Below are 23,910 nucleotides of genomic sequence, written 5' to 3' on the forward strand. Positions count from 1 at the left end.
TCATAATTAAGTCCTATAATTATAATGTTTAATAAGACTTTAAAAAATTAAAATCATATATTAAGCTAATTTAAGATTAATGTTTTGTTTCATTTCCATTACATAAGCAATTAATTTGAAGAATTAATATCCCAAAATTTCACGGCTTCTAAAATCCTTACTTGATTTCATTTAACTGTCTTATTTGTCAAAATAATACAATATTAAATTTATCTAGAAATTTTTATCTCTAAATTTGAATTAAGCGGGTCAGAGTCTAGGTCTTATCATGTGGCCATGATTATGAATGTTTGAGAAGGTGGGTCAGTGTCAGAATTTGTGTTTACCCAACTTTGAACCCAAAATCCAAAATCCAAACTCGAATTAAGCAAGGTGAAAAAAATGATATCATCTCATACCTATCAGATTTTGGTAACCCGAATTCAATGGAAAATCGCCTAAAACTCATACACATACATATATATATATATATATATATATATATATATATTGTAATTTTATATATGTATTTATATGTAATTTTATAATTTTATATATTAATCGGGTTCAGGGTAGGTTTGGGATAGGATTTTCCATCAGGTTTTCCCTGTTAAGTTCGAGTTAGGTTCGGACGAGTATCCGCATGTTCGATTTTTATTATCATCTCTAGCCATAATTTTTCTTCTTTATAAAGGTCTTCTAATATTAAAGGTCTCATCATTTTTATTTGAAATAACCATGCTTGTAGCATACCATATTTTGTGTCATCCTTTGACTTTATGTTAAATGACCACTTCCCACAATCGAAGCTATTGTGAAAATCGAGCCGGACATCAAACTGAAAGAGGTTCTGTATAAGATTTAACTGGTTTAAACGATTAAACTGTTCGATTGGACCGAATGATTTCATATATAATTAATATTTTTTATCAATAAATATATAATCTATATCTATACTATTAATAAAGGGAAAACACAAAATAACTACCCATCATGGTGTAATTTGTGTTTTCCTATTTTGCCCTCAATATCTTTTTATTTCTACCAAAAACCATATAATATTATTTTCTTATTTTATCCTTATTATCTTCTTATTTTATCATTATTATCTTCTTATTTTAAAAGTGTATTTAAAAAATTGAATATTAGACCAATTGAATAAATTCAACCGTAAATTTAGCGCAAAAAATTATATTTGAATTTATAAAATACAAACTATACATTACAAACGATAGGAAAGCGGGTTGACAGGCACGACAGTGCATGTCAACACGCTAGTTACATATAAATGTAAAATTTTATATAAGTAATAATTATGTATAATTATATTGAAATAACATCCCTCAATATATTTTTTCTGATTGGAGTAAAATAAAATATTAGAGTAATGGTCAATTTTTTAAGTAAACTGTACTGTTTGATTCCTAGGTTATTCTGATTTAACTAAGTTTAATACGATCAAACCAGAATTTTCTCAGTTCAAAGCGGTCCAACTTTCATTCAGTTAAGACTGCAAACTAGAGCCGTTTTCAAATCCAGTCGGACCCCCTAGTACAGTCCGGTTCTCAGAACACTGTTCCAAATAACTCTTCCAAAAAAGAGTTTTTAAATATTTAACTCCACTTTGACAGATTTCTAAGGATATTTCTCATATGATCCATGTTTTCATATGTCTTCCCCAATGATATGAGACTATTTGAGATAGTTTTGAATCCTACAAATATTTAATCTATTGATCTTCAAAAAGGTAAGATGAATTTACTTAATTTGTTTTCATGAAACAATGTCTCCATCATATTTATTAATACTAATCTATTAATAGCTATCATGAGAAACAGAAAAATAAATATTGAATCTAGAAGTGTTGAACATAATTTTCTGAATTTTTTTTATATTCCTTAAAGAATATTCTCATTGCAATCATTAACACACCCCAGAAATAAAACCAAACCTTCAATTCAATAATGTGAATACATTAATTAAAGTAGCACCTAGTTCTTATTCATATATACCTAAGAATGATACATGCCAATGATATTTAATCCCACTCTAAAAGCTTTTTACTTGTTAAAGGAAACTTTTTTCTATCAAAAGTTCAAATGCAGAAACCAAATCAACAATAGTGCCAAAACCATTATCTAGGAAATACAGAACTTTTAATTACTTCAATAACCCTTTTTTGCTTTTCTAGGATGCTAAGACCAAGTGGATTTAACAACTGCATTGAATAATCTCCAATACTTTTGGAGCCGAAATGCCGAAAAATGGTGCTGTCTGCTTAAGATGTGACCCCAATAAGACAATATAGCATGTAATGAAAGTGTGTAATTGGTCAGTGTCTGTGCTAGGACATATCCTGTGTTGGAGGAATAGATTTGCACTTTATCTCTGTCTAACAAGACACAACCTCAGGTGAAGTATCTGAAAGAAAGTTTAAAGGGTAATTCTGATTAAGAGTGGATAGCAGTGACCTTTTTCATAACTAGGCCAGGAGTCCTTATCTTCACCATTCAAGAATCCGTCATGACGTTTCAAAACTTCTGTGTCGTAGTTCTCTGTTACGCTGAAATGCAAGCCATTTTCTCGAACCACCTCCAAGAACAGGTCCAATGAATCGCCTCGTTTAGGACTTAAAAATATAGCCTCAGAAGATCCTGATTTTGATAATAACTTCTTGACAATACCAGCAAGGCCTCTGTGGAAATCCTTAAAGAAAGTGCTGTCAAAATAACCAATCGATGTCGTAAATATAAGATAAGATTAGCATAAAGGCCAAAACAAAAGGCAAGCGGCATGCATGTGAATCTGTAAAAAAAAAAGGCGGCCCAGTGCACGAGGCTTCCGCTTAAAGGGGTCTAGGGAGGGTAGATATACGTAACCTTACCTCTAGAAGCGAAGAGACTGTATCCAGGTTTTAATCTGGATACAAGATAAAAATGCATTTGGTCCACTAGAGAATAAATTCAAAGGTGTGTGAACATATCCATCTTAAAAAATTGAAACTGATAAAAAGTTAACAAAGGTACAAAAGAAAACTAAGAAAAGTAACCCCTTTTGCCAACCATTACATGAATGCAAAAATCTATTTATCAGAAATCAACACAGCTTCCACCAGATAACTAAGAAATTAGGACCTTCATGAGTCATAACTACTGTCTCAAATGAACTTTACTCTAGCTCTTATCTTTATCCAACATTATTTAAAGGGGAAAAACTATAATGACAACATTCCTTAGTAAGTAAGCAGTTACAAGCTTACACCTATATCACTTGAACTGCAAATTATAATTCCATTAAGGGATTGTAAGAGAAGAATAAAAACCTGGAATAAAATAGTTGAGAATTTAAGAAAATCGTACCAATCACTTGCCACAATGATATCAAAAGTGTCTGCATCATTAAAAACTTCTTCCTGATTCCAGTGAAGCATCATGGACTTCACAATCGTATCCCCAAATGCTCCACGGTTGGTTTCAATGTTACGCTGAGTATCTGATTGTCATGGAAGAGCAATTCCATTCAAGAAGAAAATATTTAATGACCACCATATATTCTGAAAAGAATCATTGCCAGAAGTGATCTTTGAAAAAAGAAACAGCTTCAGTTGTGATTATTTGGGATGAACATGTAAATCGGGAAGGAAAATCTACATTCACAGAAGAAAGATTATCGGCTCCTAGACTCTCGATATTTAAAACACAACTAGCAAAGTGACTCACAGCATCAAACCAAAAACTTGTAATCTCATTTGAACATGATCAAAGCATTTATGCATCACTAATTAAAGCATAGCAGGAATTATGTCAATAGAGAGACTGTCATCATTCTTCCCCCTCCATTCATATCTCAATAGAGAGAAAAACTGAAAAATCCTTTCATGCAATACAATCCCACTGGGCGTGTTTTCTTTTATCTTGATCCATGATAAGGCTAAGATGGTCCAACAACAACAACCAAGTCTTTATCCAACTAGGTGGGGTCGGCTACATGGATTGAACGATGCCATAATGTTCTATCATACATAAAAATAAATGAAAATGTTAAAATATTACCAGGGAATCACACCAACACCCAATTTGAAGTCAGTGAAAAATGAAAAGACATACTGAAGATAGTATAACAACAAATACCAGAACCATACATAAGATTATGCATGTTCTGGATTTAAGGTCATTTATAATAATAAGTTCTCATTATTACTGAAAATCCATATTAGAGTAAGCTCAAGCACTGAAAAACAAAATGTGTTTGTGAGTGTCCCAGAAAAGTCTCTCCCCCTAATCAAAATGTAAAGGAAAACAGCCACAACTTATAAGAAACTTGCACATTTAAAATACAAATAAATCCTTTACTGCACAGGTATAAGATAACTTTCCAAAAGTTTTGCAATCACTTCCAAACCTCTTTGTCCAGCTAATTACAAACTAGCTTTGCTTTTCTAGTATCTAAAATTCTAAACTTTAAGTGATTCTTTTCCTTTATATACGAAATTTTTTTCTTTTCCTTTTTATGTATTATATAATTATATATGTTTTATCATATATACCTTTAAAAAAAGGTTGTGAAGTGCACGAGGCTCTCACCTAGTGGGGCTTGTGGAGGGTAGATACACAGCCTTATTCTCGCAAGCGAAGAAATTGTTTCAAGCATTTGAACTCGTGAAATAGTAACATTCCAGCATCATTGAGCGCTTAGCAGCACATGAAATAGTACCTGGGTACTATCCTTCATCCTTTTTCTTGTAACTTCATAATATTTTTAAACTTGAACTGGTTCATTAGTTCACAGCTATCAGTTTAAATGGCATGACTGAACAGGCCAATGGTCCCATTCACTGTTTAACCAGTTTGATCGAACAGTCTGGTCCGATTTTCATAACATTGCCGATTGGTCAACTTCCATTCTCTAGTAAAATGTTCAAAGCCCCTCAGCATGTTTTTTCTATAACTAATCACTTCATCTTCCTGTTAATAGCAGACATCACATTGCAGTGAATGAATACTACTTAATGAGTCCAAACAAGGTTTCGAAAAAACATATGAACTTAGGTATTACCGTATTAGATTCTACATTTATTAGACACCTTTATGAAGAAGTTAAAATGGTGATCATAAGATCTAAATCCAGTTGTTTCATAATTTTCACCATAAATAAAAAAAGAGAGAAGAAATTTGTTTGAATTCATACCCAGAAGATATTGTAGTACACTTCAAATATACTAATAAAAAAATGTATTGAAAATTGAATTCATTAAATACGATAAATTTTCTCTTTTGAAAACATAAATTTAAGAACTGTTACCATAGATATAACTAAACCAAAAGGATACAATTTACTACTTGTGGATTTCCATCTGAAATTACAACCTCTGATGCCTCAGTAACAGCTGCAATAACAAATCCAGCCAAGCCATAACCAGAACCAAGCTCAATAACTTTTTTAGACCTAAGAGAACATAGATGCATAAAAAGAATTGATACCAGAGCAAAATCACAGAAAATTAACATAGGGAAAAAAATGCTAGCTATACACACAAAGGGATATAATAAATATAGCTAACTTAAATTAATATAATCTTCAAGAATGAAACAAACTGTAACCATTCAAACCTGAACATATCTGAATGTGATATGCAATAGTGAGCAAGAACATCTTCTGACGGCCAATTACCTGCAGAAGACATGGTGTATTTGTGATCACAAACTGTGAAATAAAAAGTTCAAGATCAAGGTTTATGGATGCTATGGAACAGCGCCTACATGCGCGAATTGATGGTCATTTTCAGTCCTTGAGAGACCCTATGGCAGCTGAGTTCCAACAGCAGCAACAAAAGTTATCAGAGGAGCTTGAACGCTTCAGCTTCGTTATGAGCACCACTCGTGGCTTTTCATCACCACCACCACCACATCAAGAATAGCCTAGATAGGATTTTCTAGAGTCTACGGTGTGTGCGTTTGCTTTTGAGACTGTATTTTGATGTTGGTTGTATTTTGTTGTTTCTTTTGAACTACTTATTTACTTGATGCACTTATTTTGTAATGTCTCGTAAACTTTGTTATTAACTTAGATTATGTTTCAATTATTGCATAATCTTCACATTTAATTTACCTAACCTAAACTTTGATTTTCATTTTAGACTTTATGTGAGACTTCCATCTTGGGTTTACTTAACCTAAACTCAATACCAGGCAAGCATCTTAGGACTCTAGGGTTGTTTGTGAGATTTCTGGTAACGGTTGTAGAGCCAAATTCAAAGTCTTTATCTGCACATTTGGTGCGCAAAGTAACTAGGCGAATTTTCTGTTATTCAAGGATAATTCTCGTGGTGTGTTGGCATCATCACAATAGAGAATTGGTTGTCTTCACGGGGCAGGAAGTCTTGAATCGAGCGATAGTTTCAGATGGGGCCAGATTCAGGAACGGTGTGGTATCCTAGTAGGCGTATAGAGTGGTCAAACTGAGCGTGTAGGCTAAACGGGTTCAAGAAGAAAATTCTTGCTAGGTGTATTGGAAGTGTTTTTGTAACCAAACATACATTTCTGATAGTGGACCCGCAAACGAACCATGATAAACATCCATGAGCAGCTTTCTCTTTCCTTATCTCTTTTATGATTTTGTCTTTACTTGCTTTCTGTGTTTAATTGCATTCTGTGATTAATGCTAATTGATGTTAATCTGTGAATAATCAATAATCAATTTAGGACAGTAAAGATCAATAATCATCACCATTTTCATCGCAAGAAATTTTTTTTCTTTCAAAGAATCAACAATCAGTATAATCGATTATAGTTAATCGATTAAATCAACTGTCATTAATCGATTAACCCATTAATCGATTAACTACAGCAACTTTGTATTCTGCGTATAAATCGGAAAAGCGGGATTAGTGATCCACTACACCTATTTACCCCCCTCTAGTTGTATTTTACCTTACTGGTACCCAACATAAAGGGATACCTAAGAGGTTAACCCATGATATTGTACAACATAGATAGCTGCAATCTTTATGTTCAATCTCCTCTTAATCCTCCAAGAGCCATCCTGCTGACCAATCCTTCATCAGCATAACATGGGAGTACGTGTTCTTACACATGTAATCTAGGCTCTACAACTCATCACATATAAATCGTAGGTCCTTCTTGATTTTTTCTTCACACTCTATGTCAAAGGACCTAAACCCTTCTTCTTTATCTCAAATGAGTGACTGGGTCTCCTTGTGGTAGAATCCACCACATAAACTTCTTCCTATGGTTAGCTCAAGGGTCCTCGATCCCATCCCATACGTAACTATATTGGACGTAAGGTGGCTTCAATAACCTAGTCCACCTCTATTAGCCACAGATAACCCTCTTTGTTGTTTAAATTCACCATCTTATAGGTGATGACATTGACCGTGATGTCCATTACCTCAGGCAGAGATGTTACTGGGTGTAATTCCAATTTAGCTCTCACCTCCTTCAATGTGTTAAAGAAATTGATGTATGACACAAGGGTCCAACATAGAACTCAAATTGCTCATGATATTCTTCAAATGACATCATCCGTCTCAAACCCAAAAGTGGCTCATACCATGGATGCATCACTGTCTGGAACCTCTAAATCACCACATCTCAAAATTTTATCCAACAAGGGTTCTATGAGCAAAGGTACCACCATTGGAACCATGATAGTGCTGCTCACCCTAACATAGCCACATCAACGTTTTCACATTTTCTTTATTTGTCACCCCATTGAGCTCAAAATAGTGTTTGATCCTATTGACCCATCCTGATGTGTTATAACTCAAGAACAGGGAAATCTCTAATTTCAGCCATTGTTTTTCTCCCCACTTTAATCTTTCCCTACTCTCAGCCCAATATGCTGTTCGGCTACCTCTATATCAGTTCACTTGAATTCCCTCGCCATTGGATGTAAATGCTGTGACAACCTCTCAAAAAATGTCTAACTTCTGAAAATGAGATTCTTGCATTTCAAAGCCCCTTCATGCACGCTGCTAGTCTTCTTCCAATTGCTTCATCAATGTTTCAAATTGAAAGCCCCTCTCCATAAATTTTAAACCACCTCCATTCTGTGTGAACCATGAAACAAGGCCTTGGTTTGGGAAATCAGATGATAGCTAACAGGAATTGGATCAAAAAGATTCGAATCAAGTATGAGAACGGGATATGTGTATTATCCCTTATTCCTAGGTTAGCAACAAAGGGATTGAAGATCTTAAGGATTTGCTTGGGAGTTGGATTTTGGAGTCATCTCACAAGTGTAATTCATGACCCCAAGCCTTCTCTTTCCCTTCCTTCCTCTCCAAAATACAACTACCAAACTAACCCTAAGGGAAAGATTACAATCAGAATTACAAAGAACTCTCCCTCCGAGGATTGAAGAGCCCTGGTCCTACTCCTCACTTTCTGCAACAAGTCCTCACTTAGACTTCAACCACTCTTTCTATTCCTTATATTTTGTTATTTCCCCTTCCTTCTAACCCCTTTGGTTAGGATTTTCAACTAACTAACAACTAAGACAATTGTCAACTGTTGCACTATCCTTAACAGAAACATACCTCCTTAAAAATACAAGTGTTATGCTCCAAATAGGAGTGTCCCTTCAATATTAACTAAGAATGCATATCATAAGAATAAACATGAAGATGATCACCTTGAGGCTATTGAGAACAAGTCAAATCAGATGGTTCAATTTCAGAATATGTTTGAATCGGTGCAAATGCACTAACTTGTGGCAAAGAATGCATATCATATGTAATTGTTCATGTCTTAAAACTTAAAAGAACTACTTCCCTACAATATAGAATATTTAGAACACCACCGACGAGCTTGTAGTTCATATATCACTATTCTGAACTGTGCTAATAAATGTTCTACTACTCTAGGCTGACTATAGAAGAGTATAAAATATAAATCATTCACTATATTCTTAGTTGGCAGGAGTATTTGTGAAAACATGGTCATTCTCGGTAAGCTTGGAACATAAATAATTTAAGAATAACTTGTGACGATGATAAAAGGAACTTACACACAAGTCCAGTGTTGTCAATGTTGTATCTGTTACATATCTCAAAATCACTGAGGTCAGCATGGTTGTCCACCCTTTGTCTGCACAAGCAAAATACTCAAATAGATTATCATTCAAAAACAAATAAATGTTCAACCAGAAGCTTTCATGAAAAGAGATTATCGATTGTCATTTACTTCTATAGGAACTAAGTGCAATGTGATAGGAGAACAGATAAAATATCAATTTGATGTTAAAGAATGTTTGTTTTAACATAATTTATTTTATGAAAACTTTTTTCCAAATTTTAAATGGTTCCAATGTTTTAACAGTATGTACACCAACACGGGTACGTACCCGGTATGGGGTTCGACATTTTCTCAAAAACTAGAGTATGTGTACATCGCATGAATAAGGTATACTGTATACATACTGCTATCTTGTACAGATAAAGGTATGATAACGGTACCTGGTACCGATACAGGTATAAAATAAGACATTTTTTATAAATTCTAAGGATGGGTATGCCAATATAATTGGGTACAAATGACCAAAGTTAGTACTACCAGAGAATGCGAGAGGCTTAGGATGAGAGGTTGAAACCCGAAGCAGACTAAAATGTGAAGAGGAGAGACTAATTATGTGACTCATATTTAGTTTTATGATGTGACTAAGAAGAAAAATGGAAAAAATCCTAAGTTTCCAGCCCAAAATGATACAATTTTGAAACAATTTACATCAAATGAGTACCCAAGACCCTTTTTAAACTAGAACAAAAGTGCTTTTCGGCAAACATTTCACACATAAAACTGATTCTTTTTTGGTACTACTAAGGGTATACCTTACCTTTTTGGTAAGGAACTAATCCCTTTTGGGTACGTGACTGCCCCTCCCAAGTCCCAACAAGTCTAGCTCCCAGGAATCGATTTTTTAAAACTAATTCTTTAATAAATCATGCATATGATTCATTACTGAAATGATATATTTCCTTGCAGTTAATCCAAAACATAGTGAACAAATTTTCCAATTCATTGAACAGAAAATAAAAACTCACTTCAAAAACAGTTGTAAAGTACAAGGGATGGGTAAAGTGTAACAAACACACACATCACATTTATTTGAATCACATTCATCATCATCAACTATATGAGAGGGTATCAAGTTGAATCCATGTGTGGTCCTTCTTGAAATTTGCTTAATACCCATTTCAGAATTCTCATCTGCAAAATTAAAAAACAATTAATAAAAAGAAAATAGAAACATTTTGGGGTCAAAAATGCAAAAAAAAAAAAGAAGAAAACAAAGAGTGTGTTAAAGTGAAAAAAAAAACCTTGGTTTGAAGGAGAACGGTGACGTAGAAGAGCGTTACTAAGGATTTTCCATCTCAAAGAGGAAGCTTTCTCCTTCTTTCGGTTTTCCATTCAAGGTGTTGATTTTTTTTTGGGGATTTTGGTTTTGTTGTCAAAAAATCAGTGGTTCTTGGTTTTCAATTTTGACTGAATTTTTGTCCTTAAAAATTTAAATCAAACTAAAGATGTCTGATTTCACTTACATTTATATATTTTAGACATTAATTTGAATTTTACAATTTTTTAGAGATCAAATTAACACACATAAATTTACTCTTAGTTTTAATTTTAATAAAAGTATTGTTTAATATTAAGAGTTATTTTTTTTATTTCCCACAAATATTATCGCCGGAGACAATTTATTCTGAATATTTATCCTTGAAATTATTTTGTTAAATTGTTTATAAAATATGTGAATGTGATGTTTATTTGACCTTAATGATAAATTAGTATTCTTATGTCTTACGTTGGGCCTGAGTTCAACTCCTCTCCCCGAGAAATCACTAATTGAATATGATGATAAGATTATTTTGAAGAATTTTTGTTTATTTTTTAATAAAAATGACATATAATTATCACCGTTAAAAAAAGAAATTTATCACATGTCTTAATTATATCCAGTATGCGAGAGGATTTCCACTCAATTGCGACTATGTTCCATCTTTTTTTCTTTAGTTCATGTGTTGTTTTTCTTCATTATTTGTTTTTTCTTTCTTTTTTTCTTAATTTTATCCCTATTTGTCGGTTTAGAAAATAACAAACAAATGGGAAAAATTATAAGCCGAAAAGGGATAAAACATACTAGTAAAAGGGAACACTATTCCACAATTTATGTCATGTATTATCAGCCTACGATTGGTTGGAAAAATACTTTGAAGTTAAAAAATTAATAATTAATCATTTTTCTAACTAATTATATCTGGTGGTACATGCAGTGACATAATTTGTGAGACAACAAACTTATATCCAATTATAGTCACAAGTTAAAATATAGGAATTACAAAGCAGTAAGGTTACTTATCCTTAAGGTCAAATAAGCATTTTTCTTATCTTATATCAGCTAATCTATAAGAGTAAATGTAACATTCATGGAATTACTAAGCATCTTCATAAATGAAATGAAATTTTACATCAACATTCATAATCAATACATCATTTTTAATTTCATTTAAGCAAAAATGTTTGACAAATTGAAGAATAGATATTCATACTCACATTTTTCTATAAAATATTACTACCACTAAATAATTACACACAATGATTCAAATTATGGACCGTATTATGTGACGTGGCTACAATATTGTGATTGTACATTTGTACTGATCACCACAACCACATTGCAATTACAATGTGAATAAATCAAAATGATACGGTCACATCACGCCGCATTGGACCACATCGAATTAAAAGAAATTAATCGTAAAACGATTCACAATACAATGATCACAATCGGCATCGCAACAGTTGCAATAATCGCAATCACAATAATCGTGTCCGCAATTGTGACCACAATCAGAACGGTCGCAATCCACGTCATAATAGTGGCAATAACCACAATAGCAGTAAACAGAACTGTTATTGCAATCACGAGCTCAACCACAATTTAAGACCCTGATTACATGACTTAGTAAAGAGGACACCCTTCAACTATGATCCCTTGAGCACTTGGACATGAAGCTAATGGGCACCCATCTGTGTCACTACCCCACCAATTTAGGTTGATATTCTGCATCCCCAAACACAAGTAGAGCAACACTCCCATGAAGGCTAATCCAGCATCAAGTCCTCCGGATAACAAATAGTTATGGCGGCTCCACCAACCGCGGTAGTATCGAAATGCAACAAACCCTGAGGCAAATGCAACAAGAACCCAACTAGTATAGTTAACTGGTGTACCTGGTGGCATTTCAGCTACAGCTGCCAAGAGAATTGGCATAGTGATAAGTCTAATCCATTGTTTTTCTGGAAAAGCCTTATGTGCTAGCCAAACTAAGAAAGGTGCAATAGCCCCAGCCAAGAAACACCAATTGATGGCTGAGTAATGTCCGAGATCTCCGAAAATTCTACGCGGCCCTATCAAACCCCATATCACTGAAGAATCATAGAAAACATGATCACTAGGACAAGTCCATGGGCTACCTGTTGGTAGAAACTCTCTGTCACAAATGTTTGGAATAGTGCTCATGAGCCACCATGCTGTTCCTAAATGCACCAATGCTGATAGAGTGGTGCCAAGTATCTAAAAGGAGTAAGGGAAGTTAGGAAATAATGATTACATACTAGACAATTTAGAAGATCAAATGAAATATTAAACAAAATGAAGAAAAGATGCAAACAAAAACTGAGGTATGTGTATAATGTGAAAGTTTTATAGAAAAGTTATGGTTGGAAATAAGGTGTTATCCAATGTCTTTCATTGCATAATATAATATAATGAGTGTAAATTGATGCAAGTATCATTAGGTATCATAAAAACTCATTTTCATCTCTCTTTCTTCACTTTTATTTATGATGAGGAATAATGAGTGTGCAAACCTGAGCTATGAACATTGCTCTAGGAGGAATTTTCATGTAATGGCCAAGCTTAAAGTCTTGCAAAAAGAATACCCCTTGTTTTAAGCTTCCATTCCCATAAACTTTAAATAAGATTGTAGCAATAGGATATCCTGGGTATATGTATCCAATTATGTACTCTGTCAACACATTCAAAGCTGGTGCCTTTTCAAGAACAAAAGTCAAATAAAATAGTTAATTTAACTCTTTTAATAATACAAGAACAATGTCAAACTATTCTCAATCATATAAAGTTGGAACAGGAAATGAAGATCTTATGCTTCTGTTTGAAGCTTTTCAAATTCAACATTTAAGTTTACACATGTCTAGTGAAATGATAGTGGAACTTCTTGTGTGTTAGTTAATGAAACCCTGTAAGCAATTTTAGTATATTTCTTTGGTAGAACCAACAACCCAAAACAAGAAACTACTAGTTGCACTGGTGCAATGTTGTGCCCCAGAAAATGTTATTAACATATGAAGTTATCATGATAAATTTCCACTACAACAATGTGTATTTTGTACTATAGATAAGTACCTGATTAGTTGTAGCTCTGATAACTCCAATAGGAAGAGTGAATGATATGGCAACACCACATGCTAACAACACTCCCCACCATGGTAGTTGAAGTGTATCATTATAATACTCACATATAAACATTATTGCAATGATGTTGAACAAAAGAATGCAAATAAACCACCAATCAGGAACATGCTTATAATATTTTCTCATGAGCTTTGTGTGTATATCCATTTTCCTTGTTTGGAAAGCAGACTTGCTTAGCTGTAATATTTCACTGAAAGGTTCAAACACTTATTTCAACTACTGCAATAAGACTATAGTTACAAAAGTCACATACTCTGCGGAGGGTAGATGCATGCAGCCTTATCCTACAAGTGGATAGGCTGTTTTCAGAATTTGAACCTGTGACATCTTTATCACTAAGCAGCAGCAACATTTTCATTGCGCCGACCGCTGAGGCTCGCCCTCATTTCAATGCACAAAAAAACTATGAAACTTGTACCTTCCATGGAAGAGCAATACATGAACAATGGTTGCAGTAAGGCATGCGAAACCGAAGCCATATGCCATAGCAAAGTTTATGCTAAGATAAAGAGGGCCCTCACGCTCATAAGCCTCTAGGTCAAGGTGAAAGTTTGAGTCTATAATATCAGAGATGTTGTATTTGTGGCCATTGGACATGAACAAATCATCAGAAAATATAGGAAATCTTTTTGCCTTGTAAATATTAAACCAATAAGCAATGGGTGTAATAACATATATGAAAATGGCAAAACCAATAGCAACATTAACTGTAGCAAACCAAGGACTGGCCAAAGGGCTACCAAGATAAGCACATACACTGGACCAGTCCAAACCAACAACCCCAACTCCAAGACCATGCAATCCTGAACCTAATTGTTGTGCTATAACAGAGGTTGGAAACATCCAACAGATCCAAGAAAGTGATGTTAACATTGGGAATAAGTAGCCTGGAAAGACATAATAAGCAAAACTGCAAATGAATGCTATGAGGAAGAACTGATTCCGAGTTAACCCACCCTTTGACCTCTCCTCTTTCTCATGCAGTGCCCTGAAATCCATTATTTTGTGTAATAATTAAGAAAAAATGGATGAGGAATTGGCAACAAATTAAAGATAGTAAAAAATACAATTCTCAAAAGATATACATCATGCTAGCATATCAAGTTGATCATCATGATTGTGTTGAGTGTCAGTATTGGAAAGGGAAGTGATGTAAAAAACAAAACAAAAAAATAAGATGTAATGACAATTATATCATTTTATTTACATTTGTATTGATATTTTTGTCCTTAAAACTAAAAGTAAAATGGGGATTGCCCCTCTCCAGTAGAGGATCCCTGCTGGATTGTGTTCGGTTCAACCAAGTATGGGTAAATGACCTTATGAAAATGCTGAGTTGAGATTGAGCTATAGATCTATCTCAGTTCATCCCATAAACATGACTGCAACTATTATGGAATACCACAACTTTGTTGAACACAACTAATCGAAAATCTTGCTGAAATTTGAAAAACTACTAGTTGAAAGCTTATGAGTGAATTGAATTAGAAGTGTTTGATAAAAATAGTGAATTAACTAAAAAATGAAATTTCCTGAAAAATCAACTTATAAGTCATCAAATATACTAATTGACTTATTAAAGCATAACTTACAAATTAGTTTTCTTTTACTTTTAAAATTAACTCTAACCAAATAAGATTACTAATTTATTTTTCATGAAGCAAGTTAATACTTATAGTTCCTTAAAAAACTAATCTTAGAAGAATGAACATTAGAACAACCTATGAGAAAATTTTAAATTTGTAATAATATCAAATTAGTAAACAATTAGAGATATAATGTTTTGAAAACTTGAAGTTTCCTCTTCAACTTTAATGCATTTCATTATTTCATTTGATTCAAATATTTTGTTTTTCTTTTCCTAACCTTTTCAAGCTTAAAGATGTTTCTTTCTCCTCCCTTACCATCTTCCAATTTGTGTAACACATGATGAGCACTATCAAAGTATCAATAGCTTTGTTCACTTCTTTCTTGGTATTTTCTTAGTTGGTTTGTATTTTTTTCAACCTTCAATATTTTTACAAAAGATCATGCTTTCTAGCATTCTTTTTTATCTTATCTTTGTCTTCAATACTTTTTTCTCACTACTATCATTCTTCACCCTTTAATTCAAAGACCGTAGATTCATCAGGTATCTCATTTGATATCTTCCTAATTCCTATGGTCATCTTGTCCTTGTATTCTCGGCACTATATTGTGATCACAAAACCCTTCCTCCTAAACCATTTATTGGAAGCTTTTTTGTTTCTCATCCTTCAATTTCAACCACTTGATTCTTAAACTTTTCTCTCTTGCATACTCTTAACCTTTATATATAATCAAAACTCTATATTGCGTTATCAAACTCTCTTCATATATAACTTTGCATTTCAAACAAAACTATCTATCTAATTTTCTTATAAGAAAGAAATTAATTTGAAAACATGTCACCTGGCACTAGTATATAATTAGATACTCCTCAAATTTCTTAAAAAGTTGGATATTGTATAATATACTTGTGTAAATTGAGTATATTGGTGACAAACTTAATCAATATGATTTGATATTAAAAATAGATATTACAAAAAGAACTAAAATCAATCTTCCAAAAGTAGTCCACGTTTCAAATAGCATTTTTTAAGGGAAATTTGTTTCAAAATTTATTTATGCCATTTTAACTGAAATATATATGAATGATTATAATAAAGGAAATTTGAATATGGTTTTTATCAAGCAAAAGAAGAAGAAAAAAATTAGTGTTTTTCTACAACAGTTGGAAAGAGTGGTGGTAAAAATTCCTACAAATTCATTTTTTTTAAAACAACTTAATCACAGGTATAAAAATACATTTCAGAAGATTACAGAGCTTCTTTGATAAATTCACTCTATATGTCAAATGTAAGAAATTAGATTTGCATTTATTTATAAAAACTAGTTTAAAACATATTAAAGAAGGATCTTATTAATTAACTTAATTAACACCAGTGTGATGTGTAATTATGTAGAAATAACTAAAAAATATTTACAATTTAAAATTCAAATAAAAGGAATATATTTAAAATTTAAAGATATTAATGAAGATTCAAGTTTTGAAGCATTTTTCTCAGCATCTATTTGTGTTGAGACTACTATTTTGAGTATTTTCTTTAACATTCATAGTTTAGTTGAGTCCTCTAAGATCATTAGGATCATAAAAAACATTAAGGCTCGATGAATGCTTACAAATATAAATATATATATATATATAAATAAATAAATAAATAAATAGACTATATATATCTAGCAATAATATTATCATTATATGGACAAGATTCAAATTCAAATGCATGAGCGATCATATCTATTATTCATATCAAAATATAAAATTATGATATGTATACTTTTTCTAGTTTTTAAAATTATTTTATAAAATGATTAAATAAGATAAATGTCATAATTTTAGTAGCCGAAAAATATAACTTATATTCTAGTATTGAAAGACACTTTATTCTTGATTCATATCACCCGACTCAAAATGCACTTTGCTAGTAATTATTTCCGTTTGAATTAAAGAATATTCTTTATTAGTTAATTAATGTCTTAGACTAAATTATGTCTTATAGAAATATTTTATCCAAAAAGTAGGTATTAAAAAACAGACGAATAAATCTTCATATATGAAGATAAACTATCTCTTAAAGTCAATAAATTTATAATATGTGTTATATATTTTTAGTTTTTTAGAATTTTTTCTATAAGAAAAAATTAAATAAAATGTATATTATGATTTTAATAGATATAAAGGATATTTATATTTTGGTATGAGAAAACGTTTCGTTCTCTCCGTACAATAGACAAATAATATTATGATTACGAGAGATGAAGATAAAATGCCCCTAAAGTACATGTAAAGGTTAAAGCATACGAATGAATGTTAAATATATATTTTTATTCAAGTTAAGGAAAGCAGTTTCCAAAATTTATATTAAATATTGCTTTCATCTCTGTAAAGTCAAATTTCAAAAGATTAAAAAACTATCACATACGAATAAAACAGTACGAATGAATTTGATGTCTAACCAACTTCAATTATAAAAAATTCAACCAAAAAAGGACTTCCTCTAATTTTATTAGACTCAATCCTAACATGGGAACGATAAGGTATTGATTTAAGACTTTAGTAGATTTTAAGGTTGAGAGTTCAACTCCTACGAGCAATATTTATGGGAATGTTATGCTTACCTGAAAAGGGAGACCTGGACGAGATTTTGCGGCCACCACATTGGGGCGGGCTCCACCAAATACCGTCGCAAAATTCCAGCCCAACAGAATCCCAATAAATGCGTCGTTATAACCACGAAAAACGCCACAATTATTGACAATTCTCTACGGTAAAAAACTTTAACAATGCTTACGAAGTGAATAGCGTAAACACTCGCAGCTCCTGAATTAGCGAAGATCGTGATCAGAACATGTTCCTTAACGTTGAAATTCCCTGGATTCAACGTGAATTCCCACTTTGTCCCTTTCAAGAACACTCTCTTCGTCACCGTCGACGCCATCAAGTGACCAAGCGGCATCACCGCGATCTGCGCCGAGATCGACGTCATCGACAACGGTTCTCGGCGGTACCAGAAGAATTGGTTGAGGAACGAGAGAAGAACGCAAGCTAGGGTTCCTAATATCCATGTTCGGAAAGTGAAGACAGGTAAGGAAGGATCGTCGGTGACCGGAACCGTCAGCGCCACCTGTTCAATCGGAGAATCTTCGTTTTCTGGTGAGTTTTCCAGCTCCGGGGATGTTCGGTAAGAATCAGAAGCTTCACCGTTCTGAACTGAAAATGAAACAGAGAAATTCAACAACAAAAAGAGAGAGAGAGCAGGTTTTAAGTTGGTGGAACTGTTTCTGAGTCGAGTTACCAGTAAAGAAAAAGAAGACTTCAAAATTATCTCAGGTATATAATTTTTGAAGGTTCTTCATTCTTTTTCTTCTTAAACTCAACTCGTAAATGAATCTAAATATCCGAGAAAAGTAGAGAGGTTGTGAAGGTGCATACTTAGGGGTGCATTGATTTGGTGATAACTGGTGGCCATTTTCTATGCAATCATGGGAATGGTATAGTAGTTCAAAACTGACCTTTTTTGTGTGAGATGGATGGAATAAACAAAACATCATGTTCAATTGTTCATTACAATTGAGCACGTGACTTGTTGATATTTTTTATCATTTGGTGTAAGTGAAGTAATTTGGCCCACGGAATATAGTAGATGATATTCTAAGGATTTATTAGCTATGGATGAACAAACTTACATGAAGACGACTCATCAATGATGTAAAAACGGTATTTTTGTTCGACCGAAAAAAACCGGTGAATTAGACCCCTGATTGATACGTTAAAAATGTTTAACCGACTAAGTATCAAAACCAGTTAAAACCAGTGAACCGGTTAGTGTTTGACTAAATCGACTGGTTTATACAGATATTTTTTTTTTTTAACTTAAAAACTTATAAATCCATTACAATGTGACTCATCTTTTCAACCCTTATTTGACACTTCAAGGCACATGTTTCCAATGCATACTTAGATTATGCCTTTTGGTTCCTAACATTCGTATGTAACCTCAATGACATTTGTGTAATCTCTGAAGATAGGATTTGGTGCAAAAATATAATCTCGGTATAAGACAATTTTGACTCATTGATATTAAATGTTAATACTTTTGGATTGATATATGTTTTGTAATTTAGACTTTGAATTTGTTAAATACTTCAAGTTTTCTGTTTATATGTGAATTTTGAGTAGATTATGAATATGAATTATAAATTTGAGTATTACCTATTTGAATTTTTTTTGTTATAGAATTATATATATATAAATATAAGCAGGTATGTCTGGTTAAACCGACATGCGTTTTAATTAATGAACCACTTGTTTAACCATTGTACCACTATAATTTAATCATAGTTTGTCATATCAGTATATTGTGGGTTTCGTAGGTTTTTTCTCTCTTTCTCTCTCTCGATTGTCTTTTTTCTTTCTCTCCAATCTCATATTTAATGATTGAGTTAATCACACTAACACTCCCTTAGTTTTAGTGAAATTACATAAACTATCCCTCACTTTTCTACACCTACACAAACCTCCCATAGTTTTTTATAATTTTATTACACTGACCACCTCCGCATGATAAATAAGTGTAATATTTAAAAAAATGTGATAAATGCAATTAAGTTAAACAAATCATGGTATATTGTGAGGAAAAATCCAAATAATATTCAAATGAATGTATCTTTATTATTTTTGGTTATAAAATGCATCAATAACTCTAAAGAGATATTGTTTAAATTGCTCTTATACTATAGCGTAACGAACAAAAAATAATAAAGAGGTATCGACTCATATATTATTTGGACTTGTCTCCACAATATATCATGTTTTGTTTAACTTAATTGCATTTATCACATTTTTTTTGTTTAAAAAATTACACTTATTTCTCATGCAGGGGTGGTCAGTGCAATGAAAGTATAAAAAATTAGGGGGTCTGTGTAGGTGTAGAAAAGTGAGGGTGGTGTGTGTAATTTTGCTAAAACTCAAGGGGTTTACTCTTAATGATTTGGTGGAGTGAGCACAATTTAGTGACATGTCAAATTATGATCCATTTAATTACAATTTTTAATGGCATATTTATTCATTTAATTATAATGAAATTACACTTTTACAATTAAAAACAAATGAAAAACATGCAGTTGTCTCTAAAAGGGATCCTTCTTGATAAAAATAATATTAAAAACTGAGCGAGTGAAAAATGTTCATTGAAAGTGTGACTTCTAGACTTTATAAAAAGAAAAAAATGTATATATTGCACTATAAAATTTTTATACACTGTCAATTTATCGTTTATCATTCATTTTTAATCGTCATTGACTTTTAAAAAAAATAATATCAATAAATGATGAATGATATATTAATTATATATAAATATTACATTCCTTTAGAAATACCTCCAAAATATAATCCATACATATTTCAAAAGTTTAGAAGAGAAATAGTTTGAAAAATGCCTAAGTCACTTTAGTGTATAATGCATTAGTATTTATGAACCAAAATATACAATGAGTTGGTGGAGGAAGCATTATGAACCAAAACACTTTCTTGTATGCCATTTCCATTTCTTAACTTGTAGCTTCTCACATCCTAAATGGTTTATTTCCATTTCTACATTACAAGTCTTATCATTTATAGTGTATAAATTTTATATATTGTCATTACATTATTACTATTAATTTTTAATTATTGTCGACTTTTCAAAAAATGTAATCCAAATGAATGGTGAATGATGAAGTGTATGTGTATAAATTTTTACTATGTCAATGTATACATTTTATACTCTTTACAAATTACTAAACTCTAACACAACTATGATTTAGAAAATATAGTTTGTTTGACTAGTCTCAAGTAATTTTACCATCACTAAATGGGTGAGCACATGATCATTCACATTCGATCTCATATGAATAAAAATTTAGACACCACTATACAAAATATAATTATTCATAATTTCATAACCTAAAAGTTTTAGGAGGTTTTCCCTACTAGGTTTTTTGGTGCGACCAATAGGAAATGATCATTTTCATTAAAATTGATGGAGTCATCATTTTGTTTTGCAAACAAAACATATAAAACACTTTGAATGCTCATTATCGAAGAGTTTGATTGATCTACAAATTTGATATCGAAAGTTCAGAAGTCAATTATAGAGCATGGAATGTATTGAGACAGTACCTTTGGTAATTACGAAGATTTATATCCTTAAATGTGTCAATTATTCTTCTTGTTTATTTAAAACAAAGGAATGTTTTTTTATTATCACGTCTGCCAAAAATTTATCTTGCTTCTACGTATCATTGAGTGCAATAGGAAAACCAAGACAAGATAGTTCTGAGATAGAAAAACTACTAAAAAAATGTTAAAGAATAGGAGAAACAATATTATGACCATCTTCCTCGCCTTGAGAAATGGAAAATATATCATAAAGGTCAAGATCACTTCTCAACTCGAATGGAAAAGAAAGAAAGAAAAATATAATCACAACCATTCTTAATATTTAAAACAAAATAATGTTTTCTTATTATTGCATTTGACAATGGTTTATCATGCTCCTACATATCCATTGGTACAAAAATGAAATCAAGACTACATAGTCATGGGAAATTGCTTGAGGCTGATTTAGTTTATTAAAAAATGCTAAAGAATATGAGGAATATACAATGAGAAATGGCAAATACAACATAAAGACACGGGATCAGAGAGTATGATTTATTGGATGAAGCATGGGATGGTCTAAGAGAAGAGTCTAGTCCCTCAAGCCGCTAACACGATACTGAGAACAGTTCAGATGGTCCATCCTGCTAATACCAGATATATTGCTAAGCACTGAAAAACATATGTCCTTTCCATCTCAATTCCAAATTGCTAAAACTAGGGTTCGGGGCATATGTATGTGTGAGCTCAAGTGTACAATGTTAGTATATGGGAAAGCATGCAAACCTCTATTCAAATAAATACTCACCTCCAAAAGCAATAAAAAAGGATGATGCATGAGTATGAACACTTATAATAAGTTAAATTACAAAGGCAAAGCAAATAGTTTTTTTAAATATACTTAAATCCATGCCATTGCGGTTTTAGGCCTAACTATCCTAGGGAAGTCCCTAATTGAGTTGTTAGCTGTTGTGGCCTGATTTCCATTGGAATATTGGCTTTGCAACTTAGAAAGATGTGAAACTCGATTTTTAGATCTCCAAAAATATTCGGAGTTGTCACTATGTTTTTTGTAGTTAAAACTTAAAAAACTCTCTTTTAAGCTCAAATTGAAAAATATTGTCTTTAAACCTGATTTGTGAACTCAAAAGTCGATTGGGGATCGATGATGTATTAGCACATCATCCGAGTATAATAAAATATTACCCTCACTAACAACAAGGACTGTTACACCCTTAATTTTTTACTAAAACAAAATATTTTATTTTTTTGCATCCGATAATAATTTATTTTGCTCATTCGTATCTCTATGTGCAATACGCAATAGTAAAATAAAGACTACATAGTTCTGGGTAAAATATTAATTGGTTTCTTTTTTATTAATTAAAAATATAGTTATTTCAATTTGATAAATATATAATTTTAAATGGAATGAACCGTGTAAATATGATGTTGGTTGTAAACTTTCTTTTCACATTAAGCAAGAAGTTAGAAATGACTCAAATATTAAGTATATTATAACAATTCCATAAAATTTGTTTGATAATAAAATAAGTAATTAGTTTTAAATAGAATTAATACCATAGAAATGATTTTGATTGTAGACCTTCTTTCTACATTATGCAACAAGACAACTCGAACTATGACCGTACTATAAAAATTGTATAAAATATATTAATTAATTTTAAATGAAATTAACAATAAATAGTGTTCCTCTTGAACCTTATCTCAATTTTAAATTTCTTTACATGGTTTCCATCATTCACCACCACATAGGTAACATCATAGCCATGATTGTCCAAGAAATTATTATTGTCTGCTTTTGTGCACCTAATAATTGTACTCCTCTTTCTCCGCAATCACTTTCATATCCATCTTTTAGTAATGTTCGCAATAATTTTCTTTTTTTTGTCCATAATTAAATATGAATAGTAAATGATATATTTTTATACTATTAATGTATATATATATTTTTTTCATTTTTATAGTAAAGGGAATAGAATTACTTGAAAAAAATTTCAAATACTTGTAGAAAACTCAGCTTGAGTGTGAGCAATATACATAGAGTTTTAGCTAAAATATTAATATATGATAAAAGTATATTCTGCGAGTTTGCTCTGAACTTGACTAGGAGCGACATTTGTTAAAAGGTGTAATCACACACTAAAAATATAGTAATTTCTTATCTAAAATGATGAAATAATACCCTTTATAATACCAAAAAATTTGATTGAGCTGACTAATTCCTTGCAAAAACTAATTGATATGAGCATAAGGCCGAAATTGAGTGACCCACCCAACATCATACGAACTAAAGATAAATTAGGTTATAGCATGATCTTCATTTTCTTTAAATGCATGTTTGGTTTCAAAGCAATCAAGCAATAACACTACTTGTTCATCAGTGTTTATCTCATCGAAATATAAGAGTGGGTATGATTGGATAAAATTGAAATGAGGGTAGAGTTTGGGAAACAACTAGCAGTATACCCGTGCACTTGCACGGGTCGCTTCTTTGTTTATGCATAATGCAAATATAATATACATATATTTTATAATATCAATAGATCATGTATTGAAACATTATATTTTGCCATTCATATAGGTGCAATATTAACATTGATTTTTGAGTGTATATGTAGAATATTAACAATTATAAATGCGTTTGTATAAGCATTTATTTTTTGAAAGTGTGA

General features: G+C 31.9%; 2 protein-coding genes across 2 annotated transcripts; both read right to left on the reverse strand.

Annotated features, from left to right (window-relative positions):
• Positions 2,334–10,475, reverse strand: LOC109350174 (calmodulin-lysine N-methyltransferase). Its single transcript, XM_019591341.1, has 7 exons — positions 10,316–10,475; positions 10,040–10,205; positions 9,007–9,086; positions 5,589–5,649; positions 5,309–5,424; positions 3,339–3,471; positions 2,334–2,698 (listed from the first exon to the last, which is right to left on the reverse strand). The coding sequence occupies exons 1-7, from the start codon at positions 10,404–10,406 to the stop codon at positions 2,413–2,415; spliced, it is 933 nt and encodes a 310-aa protein (XP_019446886.1). The 5' UTR covers positions 10,407–10,475; the 3' UTR covers positions 2,334–2,412.
• On the reverse strand, positions 11,616–18,825 carry LOC109350176 (oligopeptide transporter 7-like). Its single transcript, XM_019591343.1, has 6 exons — positions 18,509–18,825; positions 17,695–18,286; positions 13,913–14,482; positions 13,426–13,684; positions 12,870–13,052; positions 11,616–12,573 (listed from the first exon to the last, which is right to left on the reverse strand). Exons 1-6 carry the CDS (start codon positions 18,543–18,545, stop codon positions 11,959–11,961), a joined length of 2,256 nt encoding a protein of 751 aa, XP_019446888.1. The 5' UTR covers positions 18,546–18,825; the 3' UTR covers positions 11,616–11,958.

This window comes from Lupinus angustifolius, chromosome LG06 (assembly GCF_001865875.1).
Source record: "Lupinus angustifolius cultivar Tanjil chromosome LG06, LupAngTanjil_v1.0, whole genome shotgun sequence".
NCBI classification, from domain to species: Eukaryota; Viridiplantae; Streptophyta; class Magnoliopsida; order Fabales; family Fabaceae; genus Lupinus; species Lupinus angustifolius.